Here is a 20,168-nt window from a genome sequence, read left to right on the forward strand (position 1 = left end):
TGACTTTGACAAAGCACCATTTGGTGCCTAATTTGGTGCCTAAATTATTTGACTTTTAACAATCTCCCACTTGAAGATTTGATTGTAATAATCATATCTTCACACCATTCTTTCTACCTTGTACCTTCATGTTGTTTATGTTTCTGACAGGCCACAGGAGGATCGACACCTGGTAAATTTATCAGCATTGATTGCCTTCGTCATGAAATCTGCTATGTTGTCTTTGGTATGGATCTTCTGCATATCTACCGTTCCTTCTTCCACATTTTCACGAATGAAATGGTACTTAACTCGTATGTGCTTTGTCCTTGAATGAAATGTTGGATTCCTTGCTAGATGCAAGGCGCTTTTACTGTCACAAAACAGAGAGACATACTCTTGATTGTGCCCAAGCTCCTCCAATAGCATCTTCAACCAAATTGCTTCTTTACTGGCTTGTGTAGCTGCTACATATTCTGCCTCTGTTATGGATGTAGCCACAATTGACTGTAATTTTGAAAGTCAGCTTACAGCTCCACCAACAACTTTGAACACATATCCTGTAGTAGATTTGCTTTTATCCAAATCCCTTGCATAGGTAGAATCTACATACCCATTGATTAGTAAGTTTGATCCTCCATAACATAATGCAACATTTGAGGTCCCTTTGATGTATCTCAGGATCCTCTTTACTGTATTCCAATGCTCTTTGCCTGGATTCGCCATGTATCGACTAACCACTCCCACTGCTTGTGCAATTTCTGGTCTTGTGCATATCATATACATTAAACTTCCCACTACTGATGCATACGACACTCGAGACATCTCCATCATCTCTTCTTCACTGCTAGGACTCATACTGGAGGATAATTTGAAGTTAACAGAAAGATGGGTAGAAATTGGCTTACAATATTGCATGCTAAATCGTGACAAGATTTTCTTCAAGTAATTCTTTTATGAAAGCCAAATCTTCCTATTACTTCTGTCTCGGTGAATTTACATCCCTAGAATCTTGTTTGCTGATCCCAAGTCCTTCATTTCAAATTCCCTAGCCAGTTGTGCCTTCAATTCTTCAATATGATCTTTGTTGGGTCCTACAACCATGTCATCCACATACAACATCAATATAACAAAATCGTTATCACCAGACCTCTTGAAAAAAGCACAAGGGTATGCATTAAGTCTGTTTTATCCAATGCACATAATAAAGGAATCAAATCTCTTATACTAACACTTCGGCGCCCGCTTTAGACCGTACAGAGATTTGTTCAACCTGCAAACCAAGTTCTTCTTTTCGTCTTCTTCAAAACCTTCAGGTTGGAGCATATAAATCTCTTCTTCAAGATTTCCATGAAGAAAAGCTGTTTTAACATCTAGTTGCTCTAGATGTAAGTTCAATGTAGCACACATTGCCAAAACTACTCGAACTGTTGTTAGTCGAACCACAGGAGAAAAAATTTCATTGAAATCAATACCTTCTTTTTGAGCATATCCTTTGACCACCAGTCTTGCACGATACCTCTCAACTTGATCGTCATCATTTCGCTTGATTTTGAAGACCCATTTGTTACCAATTGGCTTCCTTCCTTGTGGTAGTGGCACAAGGTCCCATGTATTATTTTTATGAAGGGCTTCGATTTCTTCTTGCATCGCCATCATCCACAGTGAAGCATCTGAGCTGTTTATTGCCTCCTGGTATGTTGATGGCTCACCGTCCTCTGTTAAAAGGCAGTATGCAATATTACCTTCTATAACATAATCTGAGTGCCAATTGAGACGTCTTCTCACACGATCTGATTGACGAGTTGTTGGAGCTTCAGAACTCTCTGGTTCTTGTTCATCATGTGCTGGTTCTACTTCAGAAGAATCTCCTTCTTCAAACTCTTTCTCCACATGTATCTGAGTAGTAACTGACTTTTCAGCGCTATCATCATCTTCTTTTCTTTGTAGTTTATCTTCTACAAAGATAACATCTCTACTAATGATCACTTTGCGGGCAGTGGAATCCCACAAGCGATACCCCTTTACTCTATCAGCATACCCCAAGAATTTGCATTTCCTGGATTTTGGATCCAACTTTGAAATTTCTTAGGAGTTGTACATCATGTACACTATACTTCCAAATATATGGAGGTTTGAATAATCAGCTGGTTTTCCAGTCCACATCTCCATTGGTGTCTTCAGCTCTATTGCAGTTGATGGAGCTCGATTCACCAAATAACAGGCGGTATTGACTGCTTCTGCCTAGAATGATTTTTATAGGTCTGCATCCCTCAACATTGCTCTTGTTCTTTCTAACAAGGTTATGTTCATCCGCTCTGCCACTCCATTTTGTTGAGGAGTGTTCGTCACTATGAACTATCTTTTAATGCATTCTTTCCTACAAAAGTCATCAAATTCTTCACTTGTGTATTCTCCTCCATTATCTGTTCTGAAACACTTGATTTTATTTCCAGAATCAAGTTCCACCCGCGCTTTGACGTTTTTGAAAGTTGAAAACACATCGGACTTCTTCTTAATAGGGTACACCCAACATCTCCTGGAGTAGTCATCAATAAATGAGACAAAATATTTTACTCCGCCTAGGGATGTAACTGGTGCTTTCCATACGTCAGAGTGAACCAGTTCTAGAACACTTTTGCCTCTAGAATTTGATGTGTTGAATTTCAACCGGTGCTGCTTACTTGTTATGCAATGCTCACATAAAGTAAGTGATATCTTTGTTAAACCTGGAAGTAGCTTTTGCTCCATAAGGACTTTCATTCCTTGTTCTGACATGTGTCCAAGTTTCTTATGCCATAGCATTGCAGAATCTGAACTACATGAGGCAACAGAGGCTTCTGCTTCTAGCAATGTCTCTTCCTTCAGCATGTACAAGTTTGCAACTATATTTTCACCTTTCAGCACCACAAGCGCTCCACGGAACACCTTCATGATTCCTTTCCGTGTCTCAATCTTGCTAGCATTATTATCCAACAATCCGTAGGATAATAAATTTTTCTTCAGGCCTTTCACGTGCCGCACATCTCGAACAACTTTAATTGTTCCGTCATACATCTTCAATTTGATGGTTCCCACGCCAACGATCTCTAAGGCATGATCATTGCAACTATAAACAGATCCTCCTGAGACAGGTTCATAATAATGGAACCATTCTCTTCTTGAGGTCATGTGATATGTTGCTCCCGAATCAATGAGCCATATATCTGCAAATAGTTTTCTTCCTTCCACGGTGGTTGACGCTTCACAGCATAGAGCATCTCCATCATCTGAAGTGTTTGCGGTATTGCCTTGTGGATTGAGTTTTTATTTAGACTCCAACAATCCTTCTTCAAATGACTCTTCTTTCCACAGTTGTAACACTTTAAATTCTTCTTGCTCCTCGACTTTGATCTACCATTTTTGTGACTGCTACTTTGGCCACGTTCTGTTGATCTCCCTCTCATCGTTGTTAACGCTTTTGCTTGTTGCAGATTTACTTGTCTGTCTTCCTTGTTCTTGCGCCGATTTTCTTCTTGTAGAACAGCAGCTGCAACATCATCAAAGACTAGACTAGTGACATTAGTGTTTGTCAAGTTGATGATGAGTTGATCATACGAATCCGGTAAACTTTGAAGTAGAAGTTCAGCACGTTCTTGTTCTCCTATTTTACAACTTAATAATGTAAGCTGAGAAAATAAAGTATTCAGTGTATTTAAGTGCTCCTTCACTGAAGTAGATTCTGGCATACAGAAAGTGTACAATTTTCTCTTAAGGAAAATTTTATTGTGCAGCGATGTGGCCTCGTACAATTTGGTGAGATGGTCCCATATCTCCTTAGCTGTCTTCTTCTCCTCGATGCTTGACAATACTTCATCTGCTAATGCTAGATGAAAGTTTGCCATAGCATTCTCGTCCATTTCGATCCATTTGTTGTCATCTGTGAAATCCACTGGCCTTTCACTGATAGTTGCTAGACAAGCGTCTTTCCTCAGAATGACCTTCATCTTCAATTTCCACAATGAGAAATTTCTCCCATTGAATTTTTCAATATCAAATTTTGTTGCCATAGCTTCTATTATTGATAGCTCCCACTATTTCACTATCGTGAATAGTTCTCTAGAACCTCAAAGAATGGGTAATACCTTCTTATTTTCTTATGTTGGAGGACCCACCTTTTGGTGGCAACCACAAAGACAATAAGCAGATATTACACACTCAAATCTGGCTCTGATAGTTTGAGAAAATAAAAATGAAGATAAAAGAGACAAAATTTACGTGGAAAACCCCTAAATAATATAGGGTAAAAACCACGGACACCGGTAGAAGAATTTCACTATGAGAAAAATATGAATTACAACCTCTCTCAATCTACCAAGGAGAATACAATGATAATTCTCTCTTGATAAAAAGGAGAAAACAACTCTCAAGAAACTCTCTAAATTCTCTCTAGTATTAGAAGAAAGCTAGAATGCTTTGGGATAATTTTGAAGCTATATGAGCTAGGGTATTTATAGTTGAAACTTAATGACTAATCTTATAAATACCCTAAATTACAATGACTAAAATTAATTATCTCATTACCCAATTTCAACAAAAATTAGGTGCCTAATTTTTGACTTTGACAACACCATTTGGTGCCTAATTTGGTGCCTAAATTATTTGACTTTTAACAGATACCCCTCAAACCTCCTTTGAATATGCACACCCAAAAAATAAATGGTCCCTCGACTCCAAACCATCCAAGCAAAATCAATAGCCTTCCTCCACAGTAACGCTCAAACGTCGCAACCTATCACGAGTAGGGAGTCTGTCTAACATAGTGAACCAAGCAATAAAAGCATTCCGAGGGATATAAAGAGGAAACCAAATATGCACCTTATCACTCTTCCCTTTCTAGAAATGATGAGGGTTCATCTTTTTTGTCGCCGTATGTGGATGCATGCAGTTGTTACATGCTGTAATAATACAAGAGATTTGCTTTTTCAAAATTTTGGATTCAATAGCTTTCAAGGAATATATTACAAAAGCAAGAAGTAAATGTTGTTATTATTTTACTTATGTCTAGTTGCTAGATAATTAGGATTCATGACATGTAGCCAACTATCGCTTCTCTTAGTTTCCATGTGGTTTTATGGCTAGCTTTTTCAGGTATTCGCTTTCAATTACTGTGCTTCTTTTGATTATGATAAATGATCATGGTCTATTTCAATTTAATGTAATTAATTGATCATGTCAAATAATTTTTTATATTTCAGAAACTCAAGTTTCTTGGATGCATATTTGGATCCCGCTTTCATGTCCTTGATGAAAGATCCGGATCAGAGACGCCAAGAACGATAGGAAAAAACTGCTCAAGCCCAAGATGGTTGGAATTTCGCTGAAATGCTTGGTTTTGACAACCTCAGTGGGCCTCCGTTATCTGCTGCTGAAGAATACTCGCTTCACTCCAGATACCTTGCTAAGGCAAATTCTCTTAATCTTTCTGAAATTGCAGAGATGAAAACTCTGATATTTTGTTTTCATGATAAGGGAAGCCATTTCTGTCTCTCTTGTATCCTCCTCTTAAACATGCTTGTTTATAATATTTCAGGATGATCTGAGCTTTTATTTGAAGCCGGTCTGTAAGTCGGATACTTGTAAATTTTAAAAATTAAACACTTAAATTTAAGTGTTACAATAACGGAAAAATATTAGTTGATCAATAGATCGGATATCGATGATTATAGTAAAAAATATTATTCTCATATGTACTGACGGATATTGTGTTGGTGATTTTTACCTTGAAGGGTAAATTACACCGTTCTTTATTTAATTTTACTCTCTCTTATTTTACTTACCATACTTTCAATTTTTTTAATTTGCTCATTGAATTTTACAAATTGAATTATATTGTTCATTTTGTCGTTAACTTTTTAATGGTGTTATGACATTACACAAGTATCTAAACACCGTTTTAAAAAACTCAAATATAAATCAAAACGACTTCGTTTCGAATCTTCTTCTTTCCTCTCATTTTCTCTCCACTTTGAAAATAATGTGACCGATTATCGTCGTTATCTTTCATTCCGACCATCTTCTACCGTCATTGATGGTGGTCGTTCGATCTCAAAATTCATGGGTTTATTCGTCTCAACCCCTGAATCCAAATATGGCGGTTGTTTCACCGAAAAATGTTTCAGAATCCGTGAATCTCGACTGAAACGTTTTGACTTTCTCACTTTCAATATTCAATTCGTGAATTTCGGAGTAAGTTTCGACAAAATGGAAGTAGGATTTAGACTCTAGGTGGCGAGGCGAAGCGATCCATGAAATTTGAGACCGAACGACCACCATCTATGATGGTTGATGGTGGCCAGCAGTGACATTCTATCAACTTATGTTTTTATTTTATTGTTAGGTGAGCAAAATAAGAGAGAGAGTAAAATTCAATGAATAATACTGTAATTTATCTTTTGCATTTTTAATTATTTTATATTAAATAAAAAAATTACATGTAATTACAATATTAGAGATAACAAAGAGCGAACAAATTAAAAAATTAAAAATATAAGATGAATAAAATAAGAAAAGAAGTGAAAACGGTGTAATTTATCCTACTTCAAGTTTCACTTCGTCCCGATTTAACAAGCCCAGAAACAGAGGCAAGAAAAGAAATGATCCATGTTGGCTACGAGTCTATCGGGCCTAAAACATTCTCCACGTGTCAACACTCTGTTCAATAACACACTCAACCCCCTAATCCAGATTACATATCGATTTTCATCTTCTTCTCCCTTCCCTTCATCTCTGTCCATCTGATCGCTTGAAAGCCTGCAGCTGATGTAGTTTTGAAATAATTTTGATATTGTGAGGACGAAATTAAATACCCAGAATTCTATTCTCAGTGATTCCCCTCAAAAAAGAGGAAAACTTCCTCCTTTTCTGAGAAAAAAATGGTGCAGACCCTTTCAATAAGCAGGGGCTTAACAAGCTCAGGAAACACAGCTGTCTATGGAACAGAAGTAGTTGGGAGGCGTCATTTTGAGATAATTGGAAAAGCGCCCATGAAATCTGGGATCGGTAGACGATTTGTCTGCCGTGGGTACGTGCCGAGTTTTTACTTCGAAGGCAACCCCAATTTGTTGAAGAAGAGGGGCTTTGGGGTTAAAGCTGTATGGCCATTTAAAGGAGGTGACCAGGAATTGGGTGCAAGCTCAGAGCGAAGTGAGGCTGCTAATGAAGATATACTGATTTTCTTTTTCCAGTTAGACTTGGCTACTCAAGTTCAGGTTCGATTAGGGCTTCTTTTTTAATCTATGATAAGAAATTTTCATCTTTTCTTACCAAGAGTCCAAGACAAGCTTCTGTATTTGTCTTTCGGTTCATAGGATTTGGTAATTGGTGTTTGTGTGTTTGTGGATTTGCAGCGTGCTTTGAACTTGGAGGAATATGAAATTGCACAACAGCTTAGAAACAAGCTTAATGAGGTTAGAAGTGACATCTTTCATCCCCATGGCTGTCATTGTTAATGGAATGATTAGCTTCGGTAGAATCATTTACTTTTCATTTTACCCTTTCATGTATCAGTTCTTTACTGCTTTATATATACTGTCATGAGTCGTATGTATGCTCGGTTGCAATCCGACTCTTATGGTGATAAATGGAGTTGGGGATGTGTATGTATGTAGTGTGTTTATTAATATGTGTTCTGCTTGGAAGGTTGAAGCAGAAATCCTTAAGCAGCAAGAAGAGAAAAGAGGTTTATCCCCAAAGAGTGAAGCACAAGATAAGGCTCTAAGTTTGGTGCGTCTATGGTGAGTCCCTTGCTTATGTTATATGCACTCTTCTTAGAGTGCAGGCCAATTGATTTTTGTGAGAGATTGAGTTTTTGTAGTATCTTCTTTTTTATTTGATTTTGAGATGCATTTGGGGTCCTTTAGACTATTTGATTTCCTTCGTTTCGTCGCAGTGGAGAACTGCAAAATGCGATTGAGAACGAGAATTATGCTTTGGCTGCTCAATTGCGGGATGACATCTCCAAACTGGAGGCAGAATCTTTGGCTGCATCTGCAAAAGCATTGGCACATGAAAATGCACAATATGCATTTCGTTTGGGACAGAAAGTCCAGCATAAAAGTTTTGGTATATAGCCAAATATGATCTCCACTAGTCTTTTGTTTTCCTCTTCTTTTTTGTTCCCATCCATCCTTTCTCCGAAGTTTCACCATAATATGCATATTGCAGTATTCAGTTCAATAACTCATGTTTCTTTCTGTATCTAACTATTGCTCGCAAATATGTTATTACTGCTTTCGTACTTGATCATTGCCCCACCCGCTTTTTCTTTGTAAAGATAGAGAGAAATAGGACGTAAGATGAGAGTGGAGGACAACACCTTAAAGTTTTACATAGCATTAATATGAGGTTTTTGTCCTCTTTTTACTATCTTCCTCTACTTGTTCATCGTTTTCAGGTTATCGAGCTGTAGTTTGTGGGATGGATCCAGTGTGCTGTGAATCAAGCGCGTGGATGGAAGCTGCACAGGTTGAAAAATTGTCTCTTGGTTGTAATCAGCCATTTTATCAGGTTTGATCAGTACTAGACTTGCAACACTCGGGAGTGGGTGGTATACTCTTCCCTATAATCGAGATATTATTATTTTGCTTTTAATGCAAATATGAAAGAGAAACCAATAAAACATAATTCTTATACGGAAAACGTATTCATTTTGACCAGCTAAATCCAGATAGGTCTTATGCATGCTTCCTTTAAGATCATACCATGCAATGAAGAGATATGATCGAACTCCATAGGGTGCTAACTTCTCTTAGCCTATAACCTAGTCGACGATCATTCAAATGTCGAACCTTATACACACGTTCTTCATTGATTTCCTACTTTAAAGTTTGTTTGTCATGTAATATCGTAGGGTCTTGTGCTACAGAAAGAGAGGGCAAGAGAGAAGGGAGTGGTGTTGCGTACTTACTCGGAAAGGAGACCCATGTTCTTATTCATATTACAATTTTATAAGAATTTACCGATATTTAATGCAGTGATAATGTCCAAATATTAAGTGAATTTGATGGGAACTAACTTAATCGAATACACAACTACGGTTTGTAGCAGGAATGAGATCATTGGGGGCACGGCATGGATCGATTTAATCATATGTTTCTAATGAGGTCTATGTTGTTTGTCAGGTCTTGGTTGATGTATATGCAGACCCTAATCTACTAGTAGCATATGGTAAACCATTTCGGTATCGCTGTTTACTTGATTCCTTTAGACATTGATTACCTTCTCTCTGTTTGTTCGAAGCTGGTCGAATCTCCATTGTCATTTATTTTACTCTCATTGAGTTAGGGTCCGGAACTGCAGTTGTATTCCGTCTTTTCTCATAGTTCTTACATGCACCGGTGAACACTATATGTGATTTTTCTTCTTTGCAGTTCCTGAGGAGAATCTTTCAGCCCCAGAGGAACCAGAGTTGGTGAGTGGGATTGTAATTACACAACTTGATACTCGATTTTATTCCCTTTAATTCATGGCGGTGACCGTCGATATCCATGTGCAGAGAAGGTTCGATCATCCCTACGTTTCTTTTCTATTTTACGGGATGGATGCAGCCGGAGATTTCATCCCTATCAAGCAGCTTCGCGAGAAGTACAACAAGCCCCGCCATGAAATTCCGCTTGATCCCGAAGACGATGAAGGTGGAGGTTCTTTCTGATCAGTATGTAAATATCTCTTAAAAGAGTCTTTTTACTCGATCCCCACTGAAAGATATAAAATCCTTTTGCACTAAAATTTTAAGAATTTTATTTGGTTAATTGCACTATAGGTCCCAAACTATGGATCAAATTTTAAATTGGTCATTAAGCAGTTTTTCCATTTCAAATTAAATCATTTGCTTTCACTTTTTATTCGTTCTCAACAAAATTACTACGCTGACAACTATTTCATATAAATTTATTTGATTAAATTTATTATAAAATGAAAAAGGGGGAGAGTTGGAGTGATATGATATAATATAAGGGTAAATTACGCTTTTAGTACCTAAATTATTATCCGTTTTAGTACATAATTTTTTTAAAATAATACTTTTGTTTAGTTTTTATTTCCTTTTAGTATTTTATCGTTAAAAATTTAACACATTTAGTACTTAAAATAACAATTTTGATCCATTTTAGTATTTAAACTTTTAATTTTTTTAAAAAAAATAACATTACATTTTTGAACTGAGTACTAAAATGAAATAAAGACTAAATTTTAGGTATAGTTTTAAAAAAATTAAAAGTTTAGATATTAAAATAAAAAATTTAAGTATTAAACGCTTAATTTGCCCATAAATATAAAAAAATAAAAACAATGAAATGTGATTGCGTAAGAGAGAATCTAGAAGGGCAAGATTGTACGCCCAACCGACCAATCTCTGACCCTCCCGACATCAACATTTTTCAGACAACGATAGCTTACAAAACTTAGATCTTCCTCATTCCCTTTCCACGCGCCCTCCCTCCTCGTCTCCCCCCCCCCCCCCCCCCAAAAAAAATAGAAATAGTTTAGAGTCACTTTATGAATTCTTTATCGGTTATGTTATTAAAAATACCGTGATCGAACAATCGTACTACTACGTATACATGCATTGCAAGAATCAGCTCGAAAACAACAAAAAAAGCTCTAATGGTTGGTTATTCGTATATCATACCGTTTGAAGAAATCATGCAACTTTATTTATAGACAATGTAAGTTGTTCGTAACCTTTCGAGGACATACGATTAAGTATAGCCGGATTTCATGCTACTGTGTACACAAAAGGCTATGAGAAGCTCTTCCCAAGTGTGATTCGAAACAATGACCTAGTTCCCTCTGTAATATACTCGATTAGGTTAACGCAAGAGATGGTACTGGGGACATCTTTGCCTGCGAGGCCGTCTAGTTGTCTTTCCCCATCCGGTAAGGCTTCGATCCTCCGGCCCCAGCTTGATATTATTAAGTTGTTGCACCAATGGTGTACAACTTGTGGCAGCAGGAGGAGAGCTAGTTACCGAATGTCGTCTGCCTCTGCCGCAACCGCCTCTGTTAGAATTTCTTCTTGTCAATCCCGACTGCCACTGATGGCCTGTTGCTCTCATAAGACTTCCAAAAGTCTGAATATCTTGTGTCACCTCGTGCCTCGATAGGGAAACGAGGCCTGGAAGGATGTCCCTTTGGAAGTCCCTCCGTTGCCTTCCTCGCCTTCCCTGGCCCTTTCGTGTTCGTGTTGTTAACAATGAGGTAATTCCTGTTTCTTCCACTTTAAAGTTTTCGGGAACCAGAGGTTTGGGCATATAATCCTCTTCCTTGGTTTCTGCTAGGTTCAAAATCATCGATTCAAAGTAATCGATCTCTTCTAAGGAAGATTCATCTCGACCCTCATCTTTATCTCTCGAAAAAGCCTCTAGCTTGCTCTCAAGATCCTCGCAAAAAGAGGAAACCGTCTTGGCAAACCAATTTAGGGGGTCACTCGTAGAAGTTTCAGATGAACTGCTACTGACATCTTCCAAATGAATGTGCTGAATGGATGATGAGATGGCAACTATTGCCTCAGCTGCACTCTTCAGTTCATGCTGGATGCACTCATCTTGGCTTTGTGCTGCTGATTCCAAAGTTACACCTTCCTTTGCTGATAATTCTTCTCCATGAATAACATTCTCAGGTTCGGGAACGAGAGGAGCTTCCAAATCTATTATTCCTCCAGTCATCCTCACACTGGTGCTCGAAACATTCGGTATAAAAGAAGCTTCATCCTCATCAGCACACGAGTTCAAGTCAATTTGATGTTTGAAACATGATAACTTTTTATCTGCTTCCTGCTCTATGGTTGAATTCTCTGCAACAATGTCTTGGCTTGCATCAACAGTCACATCACAAGGCAAATTAATATCGAGTAACCTATTTTTCCACTTATATTCCCCTTCACCTTCGGATGTCCGAGGAACAGATACATACGGGGAGGTAAAAGAAGACTCATTTTTCGGAACATGAGGTTTTTCGAAAATGGGAATCCCTAGAATCTTTTTATCGCGTAGACATTCACTTATTTCACTCCTGCTGGCATCGGCATTGTTGGAGGATGAATCTGACTTCAAATTCTGTGTAAACATTTGACCGAAACCATTGCCAATCTCGTCTTCTTTAGTTGATTGCTGTGGAGAAGATTGAGAGAAGCTCAACTCTCTAACATTCAGATCCATTCCTGCACTTAAGCCCTCATTTTTACAAGCAGGCTTGGCCTTTAGCCATGGCAGCCATGGCGAATGGTTTCCATGCTTTATTCCTCCATCTATTTGAGGACCTCGTAGTGAAACTGGATTGTTAGATGAACTGTTTGAAAGCACCACATTCAAATTCATATCACTTGTAGACTTCATATCACCATCATTTGAGCAGTTGTATGGTTTAGTCGAACCATGAGCAGAGAATTGATCGAAGATCCCCTTGCCAGAAGCAGCACCATTCGCATAATCATAACTGGTTGAAAGGAAGTGTATTGCAAGTTCCTTTGATCCCAACAAGGATCCATAACAAAAACCATTTCGATTGGGCAATTCTCTTCCAAAACCTGGGTTAAGTCTTGAATTGCTACTCGCCGGCCACTTCTCTCCGAGATTCCCATCGCAATGGGGTGATATCACAGAACTCTTACTATAAAGATCAGATGAATTCATAAATGTGCAAGCCTGAACTGACATGGACTTCAGGTTTAAGCTACTGGAAGGCTTTTCCGAAGAAGAAACTGAATGAGACCATAGATTTTCCGGATCAGAAGAAGCAAATGGACCCAAACTAGGAACATTGAAACCCATGTTTGAATCTGGATTGCTATTATTGGAAATTTCACAATTTCTTCCCGGAACTTCTAAACTGTGAAGCATTCTTTCTCTTGAGAGACCTGCCTCGCTTTGATCAGTTGGTGAAAACATTGGTGGATCATGAGCTTTGTCAAAAAGACCATGTGCATGCTGGTATGATAAAGACAACTTCTGTGGCTGGAAACTTTGTGAAATAAATGTCGAGTTGCTTCTACTGTGCCCTGAAAACCGAAATAACAAAAATGGAATTGTGAGTGTCCGTTATCATTCAAACAAGACGTGGCATAGAAACAAGACGTGGCATAGAAACCAGACTAATACCATCCGGTCAAAGCCAAAGAGTACAATACAAGAATTACAAAGGGAATATAATGCAATTCAGTAGTTGACAAGTGAGTGTTACCACCTTCAAGCACATGGGAAAAGAATCCTCTAGCATTCTCGTTTTTTCCAACATGCATATTATTTACAGACCGATTATCACTTTGGTGATGAGAATTCACAGAAATGTCTTTCGGCAAGCCAAGAAGCGCTGGCTTTGGTTTAGCAGACGATTCACGGCCTCCATGATAGGTATCATGGCCAACAAAGTGAGAAAATGTGGAAACTTCAGTTTCTTCAATTTGAACTGGATCATTCAAGTCAGCCAAACTATTTTTGCCCCTCAAACATGCATCTTGCTTCCCACCGCTCTCAGGCCCAATTTTCCCATTTCCATTTGGAAGATAACTTGACATGCCGGATGTTGTGTCATCCCTGAACTCTTCAGCTTCGTCAGTATCAATGTACTTATCTGCTGGAAGTTGAAGATCAAATATTTTCCTTACTTTTATTGGCCTGCAGTCTAGCACCTCAACGTCCTTGGAATTAAGTCCATTTGGGGACAAAAAGGGACCAGCTTGGATGCTGCTTCCCTTCACGGAACTAAGGGGAGAATGAGCATCTTCAACACCAGAAATCGATGGTCTACCACAAACAGAGTTCGCCACAGAGAAGTTGGGGATATGCCAGTCGTGAGCAACTTCATTTTGAAGTTGTGACGTTAACAAGCTTGATGATGAAGATAGTTCAACAGGAATCTGATTTTTCTGTAATTCTTTATTTTTTGCTTCAACCATCAAATCCCTTTGTATTCTATACAGGCGATGAAGCTCAGATAACTGGATGAAGATACAGAACTCAGATACATAAATATCGGGGGGAGGGGGAACGAGGTGAAACAAACACTCAAATTCATTTCAAAATGGCCATTTTAAAAACACTCAAATTCATCAGCTGAGACCTTATTACCTGATTCTGAAATATAGCCTCATGTTCGAGCATTTTTCTCTTCAACCGGTCCTTATCATGTTGAGGATATGAATTTGCCACAGCCTTCGGGAAAAAACTATTGTAGTACTGACCATTTCTCAAAGTCTTATCCCCGTAATAAAGTGGCCAGCTACGACTATTAGAATCCTCGTTGAGATCCCTCATTGAGTAAAATCCTGGCAAATAGCTTTTCGACTGAATTTTTGTTCCCATTCCTGAAATTGTTCAACAAGTCTAATTAATATGACATACAATGAACAATCATGGCTACAATTAACACTCGTCGTTCATCGAATTGCAGAACTGTTAATGCACTATCTTAGAGACATGATCAAATTTCTCGTAACTTACTTGAATAAAACATAATCAGTAAAATCCAATTATCACTCGGGTTTCATCACAATCAACTGTTACTGAATTGACAAAACAATTCGGAAAATAAAAAAATATCAGCCAGAATCGAATAAACATGAATAGTTGCAAGCCAAAGCAACAAAATGTCTATGGCAAAGTAATATGATCATAAATTCATAACTAATGACACTAAAAGCAGGCAAAAAATCATAACTGAATCACCAAAACCACTTTCATGCACGTTTAAAATCCCCAGATAAAGACAGAATCTTGAAGAAAAAGGTGCTGCTGGGAGGGGGGGAATTAGGAACCCCATAATCATGGAAGCAAAATGCTATTGAAATTTATGAAGAAAGGGGTGATTAAGATGATAAATTAGCAAGCAAAGCTAACAGAGTAGATCCCAGAGATATAAACAAATGTTAACAGCTGAATATATCATTACAAAAAGCTATGATCATCCATTTAATTTAATCAGAATTAAAATCAACCACAATCCAAAAACCATAAATAGAACAGATAAAAGAACAGCTCACAAACAAGAGTACATATTCCTTATCCAAAAACAATTAACCAAATCATAAGATGGTAAATAAAAGAAACCTATGAGTGAAATTGCAAGAAAGTTAAAAAAAAGGAAAGAAATCTTACCTTAGGCCCACATCCCTTAATCACATATCCCCCAAGATTCTTCCATGGATTTATCACCTCCCAGATTTCTCAGGTTAAAAAGCTTTACAACGACCCAGAAAATAAATTACAGCAATGATTTTCAGCTGAAACAGACAAGTGGGTGGCTTTGTAACATCATTTAAAGAGCTTAGATCGTGTAGATATTGAAGAAGAAAAGGGGCTGAAGATTACGATCTACTGGGCCACTCTCTTGAACAAAGAAAGAACAGAATAAAAAAAGAATGTTTTTTTTCCTTTAAAGATCTAATTTTTATTTTTGATTCTATAGAGAGAAAACTGAGAAGAAGAGAGAAGGAAAAGTTGATTGTTTTGAGCAGGTGTTAGAGAGAGATGGGGATAAGAAATCTCCCCATACAATACAAACAAATGAACTTCTTCTAATAACAGTGACATGAATTTTGTCAAAATCAGTCACCTTTTATTCTCTGTTTTTTTTTGTATTATTTGTTTTTTTTAAATATTCATTATAATTCAACACGCACAAATCGAGTCTCATTAGTTAAAATATTCATTGTAATTCTTTAAAATCTAGGATTAGAACATTGTAAATATAAGGAATATGAATATTTATTGTTAAATAATTGAGAATATTTAAACAATTAATATCATATATTTACTCAAAATGTATGAAAAACAATAAAAATTAATTACAACACGGTTTTGGTAACTTCAACTCTATTAATTATTATTTAATTTAATGAGACGATACACTAAATTTTTTAAATAAGATTTAAATTTTGAATCATGATATTATAAATTCAAATTAATCATAATTATATATAAACAAAACTTAATCTCTAATTTCTCAAATGATAATCATGTATTTATATATAACATATATATATATAAGCCAACTAATCATGTGTCGGGTACCGACCTATGTTGCGATAAAAGCCAACTAATCATGTGTCGTCGTGGTATCAGGAAAAAATTCAGTATTTCAAGTTCATGCGTTCTCAATAAATGGACTAATTTCTAAGCTCTCGCAAGGTATCAGGATAGGATATTGAAAAGTTAAAATAAAAGGACCATGTTTTCAATTTAAAAAAATATAGGGATGAAATTTAAATTAAACAATTTTAAATGCCTTGAAAATGCTTATTAATTAGTATATCATTTAGTTATCTCCAAATCCAAAGGGAAAATAGTGAAGTTAATTAGCGTTGAACCAAAAGGGAAAGTAGTAAATTAATCAAGAATTAATTACAATGTAGATTCTGTTTTAATTGGCTAAAACATAGCATACAACTAAGTGGGCCCCCTGATTCTGTCTGAAAATCTAACTGCGTGAAAGGATGAGGTTTAGGAAGAAAGTTACTCTGATAAATGCCCTTCAGAATATGGCGTAATTACAATATTACCTTCCTTTTAAAGCATTTATGTAATTGGTGTCTGTATAATTTTGATAGGGTAAACTATAACATTAGTCACCAAGCTTTAGATGTCGTCTCGTTTTAATCACTAAATTATAAAAAAGCTCCAATTGTTCCACTAAATTTATTGAATTGAACTTTTGGTCTTTGCTTGTTAAATGATTGATGGGTGATGACATGGTCTTCATCTTCAATAGTTTTGTTTTTGGCAATAACCTTAAGTTCATCGATTGTTGTTAGCACCAGCTGGAAATTAATAAAATAATTAAAAGGTTAATCGAACAACCGTGTCGTGGTATAGACCACTGCCTTAGAAACGAATTTCACCTCGATGTATATAATCGTTGTCCCCCGAGATTAGCACGATTCTCTGAAAAACCGTACACCCAAATTTCAGGGTGGACAGTAGTGGAATTGCTCTTCTCACAGAAAAAATAAGAAAGCTTTGAGAGACTTTTTAGAAAGAAGAAATGATGTTTGATTCTTAGATGATTTGAAAATGAGAAAAACCGTCTCTATTTATAAGCTGAATGAAGGGTAAAATCATAACAAAAATCATTCATAAACACTTATTTATTTCCGTATTAATCACGTAATTAATTATGTAATTCCCATGTTAATAGTTGGCTGAACCTAGACACAAAACAATTCAGTTTCGTGCCCAAAAAATAGCTATTAAACTAGCTGAAATTAAACTCAGTTTTCTAATTAATATGTTGTCTACAGGAGCCGAGCCGAGCCGGACAGTGGCAGCAGCGATGCACGTACAAAGAAGTATCTTAGTCACATTCAACAAGATCAGGAGAATGAGTCTCTTTAAATACCTTTCATAAGGGATGTTTCCTCCCAGCGTAGGATAAATGTCCTTAAACAAAATTAACTGAAGTTATATCGAAATGGAAGTAAAACATGTGGCTTAAAATAAATTTAAAGCAAAAGAAGAATCGAAAGCATTGAGGAATTAAATTATAAAAAAATTAATTAAAGCTATATGGGTATTATTGGAATTGAATTATTTTAGAAGCTGTTTTAAAGATATCGTGTATATACATTTTTTGTGATTACCCTTTAATCTTAATTGTGGTCCCCAGTAGATACATACTTTTGCAATTGTCATTTTCATGGAAAATGCGTGAAGCTTTCTAAAGTGTTTAAGTAGGAGTGGTGGTGGGAAGATTTTACCTAAATATATGTTTAGGGTCCCACCATGACTTTTTTAACTATGGTGAATATATATATATATATATATTAGAATAATCACCAATATTCAATTTCTTCTTTGATTTTGTTTAAGCGACGACATTAGTTTTGGTCTTGGTTATCGACTGTCGGTTGTCTTTTTTTTTATAGTTTTTAATAAGAAAAATTTTATTTTTGTGACATGTTTATTAATGTTTTTATGACACGTTTATTTCTGTCTCCGTAACACATTTTCCTCTATTTTTTTATAGTTTTCGATTTTTCAACCATTGTTTTCATTTATATTTTTTCTCAGAGCTGGATTTGATATCACCATTAAGATGTCACTTATTTGTTATCATGCTGATATTCTCTGCTTTGGACCCTTAGATTGATTTGGATAGTGTTTTGTGCTCGTAGATAATTTTCTCATGTCGCTTGAATCTGATTTGCGATTTGTCGGTATTCTTTAGATAGTTTCATCCTTTTTTTTAGTTCGTTTTTCGATGCAGTCAAATTTGTTTGTATCTTTTTTTATTCGAGTATTGGGTAGGTTTTTTAACATTTTTTTGATCCTTATGCGATATAGGTGACTAGTTTTTGTGTCATGGTTATAGGAAAATGTCCTAATTATAATTTAATTTACATTTACAGTTATACTTATAAATCTTCATTATAATTCTGAATATTTTTTTTTTTTAATAAAACTAGTGTTTTTTTATAAAAAATATAATTAATTAATTTGAATTAAATATTATAATAACACATATAATTCATTAACTCCATAAACTTCAGTGAAAATAATGATATCTTAACCTAAGTTGGATTACTTTCATTATTGCATGTATATATTATAGTAATGCTAAGTGTGGTATAATGATATCATAATTTGGGTGGAGTAGTATTTTAATAATTGCATAGATAGATATAGATATTACTTATTTAACTTAAAAAATACTTTTTTAACATTTAAAATTAGATTAATGAATGAACCATCAATAGGTCTTAATTGTATTTTCTTTAAAGATTTTAGATTCGAATAATTATATCTATAGAGTATATATATTATTAAATGATTACAAAATATAATTCTTAAAAGGTTTAAGAAATATATATATATATATATTTAAAAAATTCAAATCCCAATTTAATTTTCTATAGAGATGATGTGACATTTTAGTACATGGGGAAAATGTAACAGTTGAGACAAGAGGGGAAGTGGTACTGGGTGGGTTGGTCAGTTTCAAATTCAGTATTGGGCACTCATATCTGGCCTTATTCCTATCTTGTAATCTTGCCTAAAATAACTCTTTCATATTCGCTTCTTCACAGCCTGCATTTAAGAATGCAGCGTAAAGATAATGTCATTTTTTCATGCACAAAAGTGGGTAATTTTGACCCAATACCGTAAACTGATTAATTATTTAGTCCAATATAGTATTAAATATTTTATTTCGAAAACTACGTCATTTATTTCAGTAACTTGGGACTCGTCATATAGGCATGACGAGTTCTAATTAAATTCATTTTTATTAGAACTTGTTACGTACAACGAGTTTATCAAGTATTGTGATATTTGTTGCATATCCCAAATTAATTTTGGAGATGGTCGGGCTAAATTTTTCACCCGCGCATGGCTTATTAAGTCAACTTTACCCAAAAATGCAAAGAAGATCAGTTGATTGAAATTTGTTTACTGGATATAGCCCAATTGATATATATGGGCTCATCAAAAGGTTCAATTTGAAGTAAGGTAAGACTTTTAGATGTCAACATTTGGAATATATGCATCCATACCTTAGAATTTACCAGTTGATTCAATATAATGAGCTGCCATTGGAACTTTTAAATATCTAAGGTGCCTCACTGACTGTTAAGGTTACCCTTTCAATTGCGTCTGTTTATAGCGATTGTTTTTAGTTGGATTTACATATTTTTCAAAACTCTGCTACAACGATGGTTGTCGTAGTCAACTTTTGAGCTGGAAATTGAATAAAACCTGATCCCACCACGTGTGGCTTTTGTCATCTTTTGATCATAACACCATCATATTATAATATTAGTAGCATAATTATTAAGGATCTTGCTCATAGAAAAAGGATTGAATTTGGAAAACTTTTACCACCATCTTTCCATCAATCACATTGTCATCTTTGTTCATTTTCCTTTCCAGTTTTCTAACTTTTGGGCTGCTGAGAAAGTGACTGGAGTAGTCACATTGAAGACTGTGACCCACTAGAGTTAATCTGTAAGCCATCTCCTAGCAATGGAGCCAAATAAGCATTGAAACGAGAGATTTTCAAGTTCATTTGAAAATGGGATAGTTAATTGGAAATTAAAATAAAAATTTTCAAATAGCCGAAAATCCGGGAAAAAGACAACAGATTAGCACCGTCACCGTCACCGTCACCGTGCAAATTACATGAACACCCTTCACAAGAAGATAAATGCTCGAGAATCCCAA

General features: G+C 35.9%; 2 protein-coding genes across 2 annotated transcripts; one reads left to right on the plus strand and one right to left on the minus strand.

The window, feature by feature from the left end:
- The first annotated feature begins 6,709 nt into the window (after positions 1 to 6,709).
- LOC120211146 (clp protease adapter protein ClpF, chloroplastic-like) lies at positions 6,710 to 9,740 on the plus strand. The gene is made up of 8 exons (XM_039209763.1): positions 6,710 to 7,229; positions 7,368 to 7,427; positions 7,660 to 7,754; positions 7,910 to 8,082; positions 8,414 to 8,526; positions 9,141 to 9,186; positions 9,390 to 9,430; positions 9,515 to 9,740. The coding sequence occupies exons 1-8, from the start codon at positions 6,894 to 6,896 to the stop codon at positions 9,668 to 9,670; spliced, it is 1,020 nt and encodes a 339-aa protein (XP_039065694.1). The 5' UTR covers positions 6,710 to 6,893; the 3' UTR covers positions 9,671 to 9,740.
- A 975-nt stretch (positions 9,741 to 10,715) lies between these two features.
- Positions 10,716 to 15,497, minus strand: LOC120211148. Its single transcript, XM_039209764.1, has 4 exons — positions 15,111 to 15,497; positions 14,085 to 14,320; positions 13,198 to 13,954; positions 10,716 to 13,015 (listed from the first exon to the last, which is right to left on the minus strand). The coding sequence occupies exons 2-4, from the start codon at positions 14,316 to 14,318 to the stop codon at positions 10,830 to 10,832; spliced, it is 3,177 nt and encodes a 1,058-aa protein (XP_039065695.1). The 5' UTR covers positions 14,319 to 14,320; positions 15,111 to 15,497; the 3' UTR covers positions 10,716 to 10,829.
- Positions 15,498 to 20,168: the final 4,671 nt, after the last annotated feature.

Source organism: Hibiscus syriacus, unplaced genomic scaffold (assembly GCF_006381635.1).
Source record: "Hibiscus syriacus cultivar Baekdansim isolate YM2019G1 unplaced genomic scaffold, ASM638163v2 tig00109958_pilon, whole genome shotgun sequence".
In the NCBI taxonomy this organism is placed as follows: Eukaryota; Viridiplantae; Streptophyta; class Magnoliopsida; order Malvales; family Malvaceae; genus Hibiscus; species Hibiscus syriacus.

Bases quoted from the DNA above. Each gene is read 5' to 3' on its own strand.
- LOC120211146 (XM_039209763.1), top strand. From the start codon at position 6,894: ATGGTGCAGACCCTTTCAATAAGCAGGGGCTTAACAAGCTCAGGAAAC. The intron at 7,755-7,909 runs GTGAGTCCCTTG...GTTTCGTCGCAG, and splicing joins CTAAGTTTGGTGCGTCTATG to TGGAGAACTGCAAAATGCGA. The intron at 8,527-9,140 runs GTTTGATCAGTA...GTTGTTTGTCAG, and splicing joins GTAATCAGCCATTTTATCAG to GTCTTGGTTGATGTATATGC.
- LOC120211148 (XM_039209764.1), bottom strand. From the start codon at position 14,318: ATGGGAACAAAAATTCAGTCGAAAAGCTATTTGCCAGGATTTTACTCA. The intron at 13,955-14,084 runs GTAATAAGGTCT...ATCTTCATCCAG, and splicing joins AGGCTATATTTCAGAATCAG to TTATCTGAGCTTCATCGCCT. The intron at 13,016-13,197 runs GTAACACTCACT...TTCGGTTTTCAG, and splicing joins TTCCCATGTGCTTGAAGGTG to GGCACAGTAGAAGCAACTCG.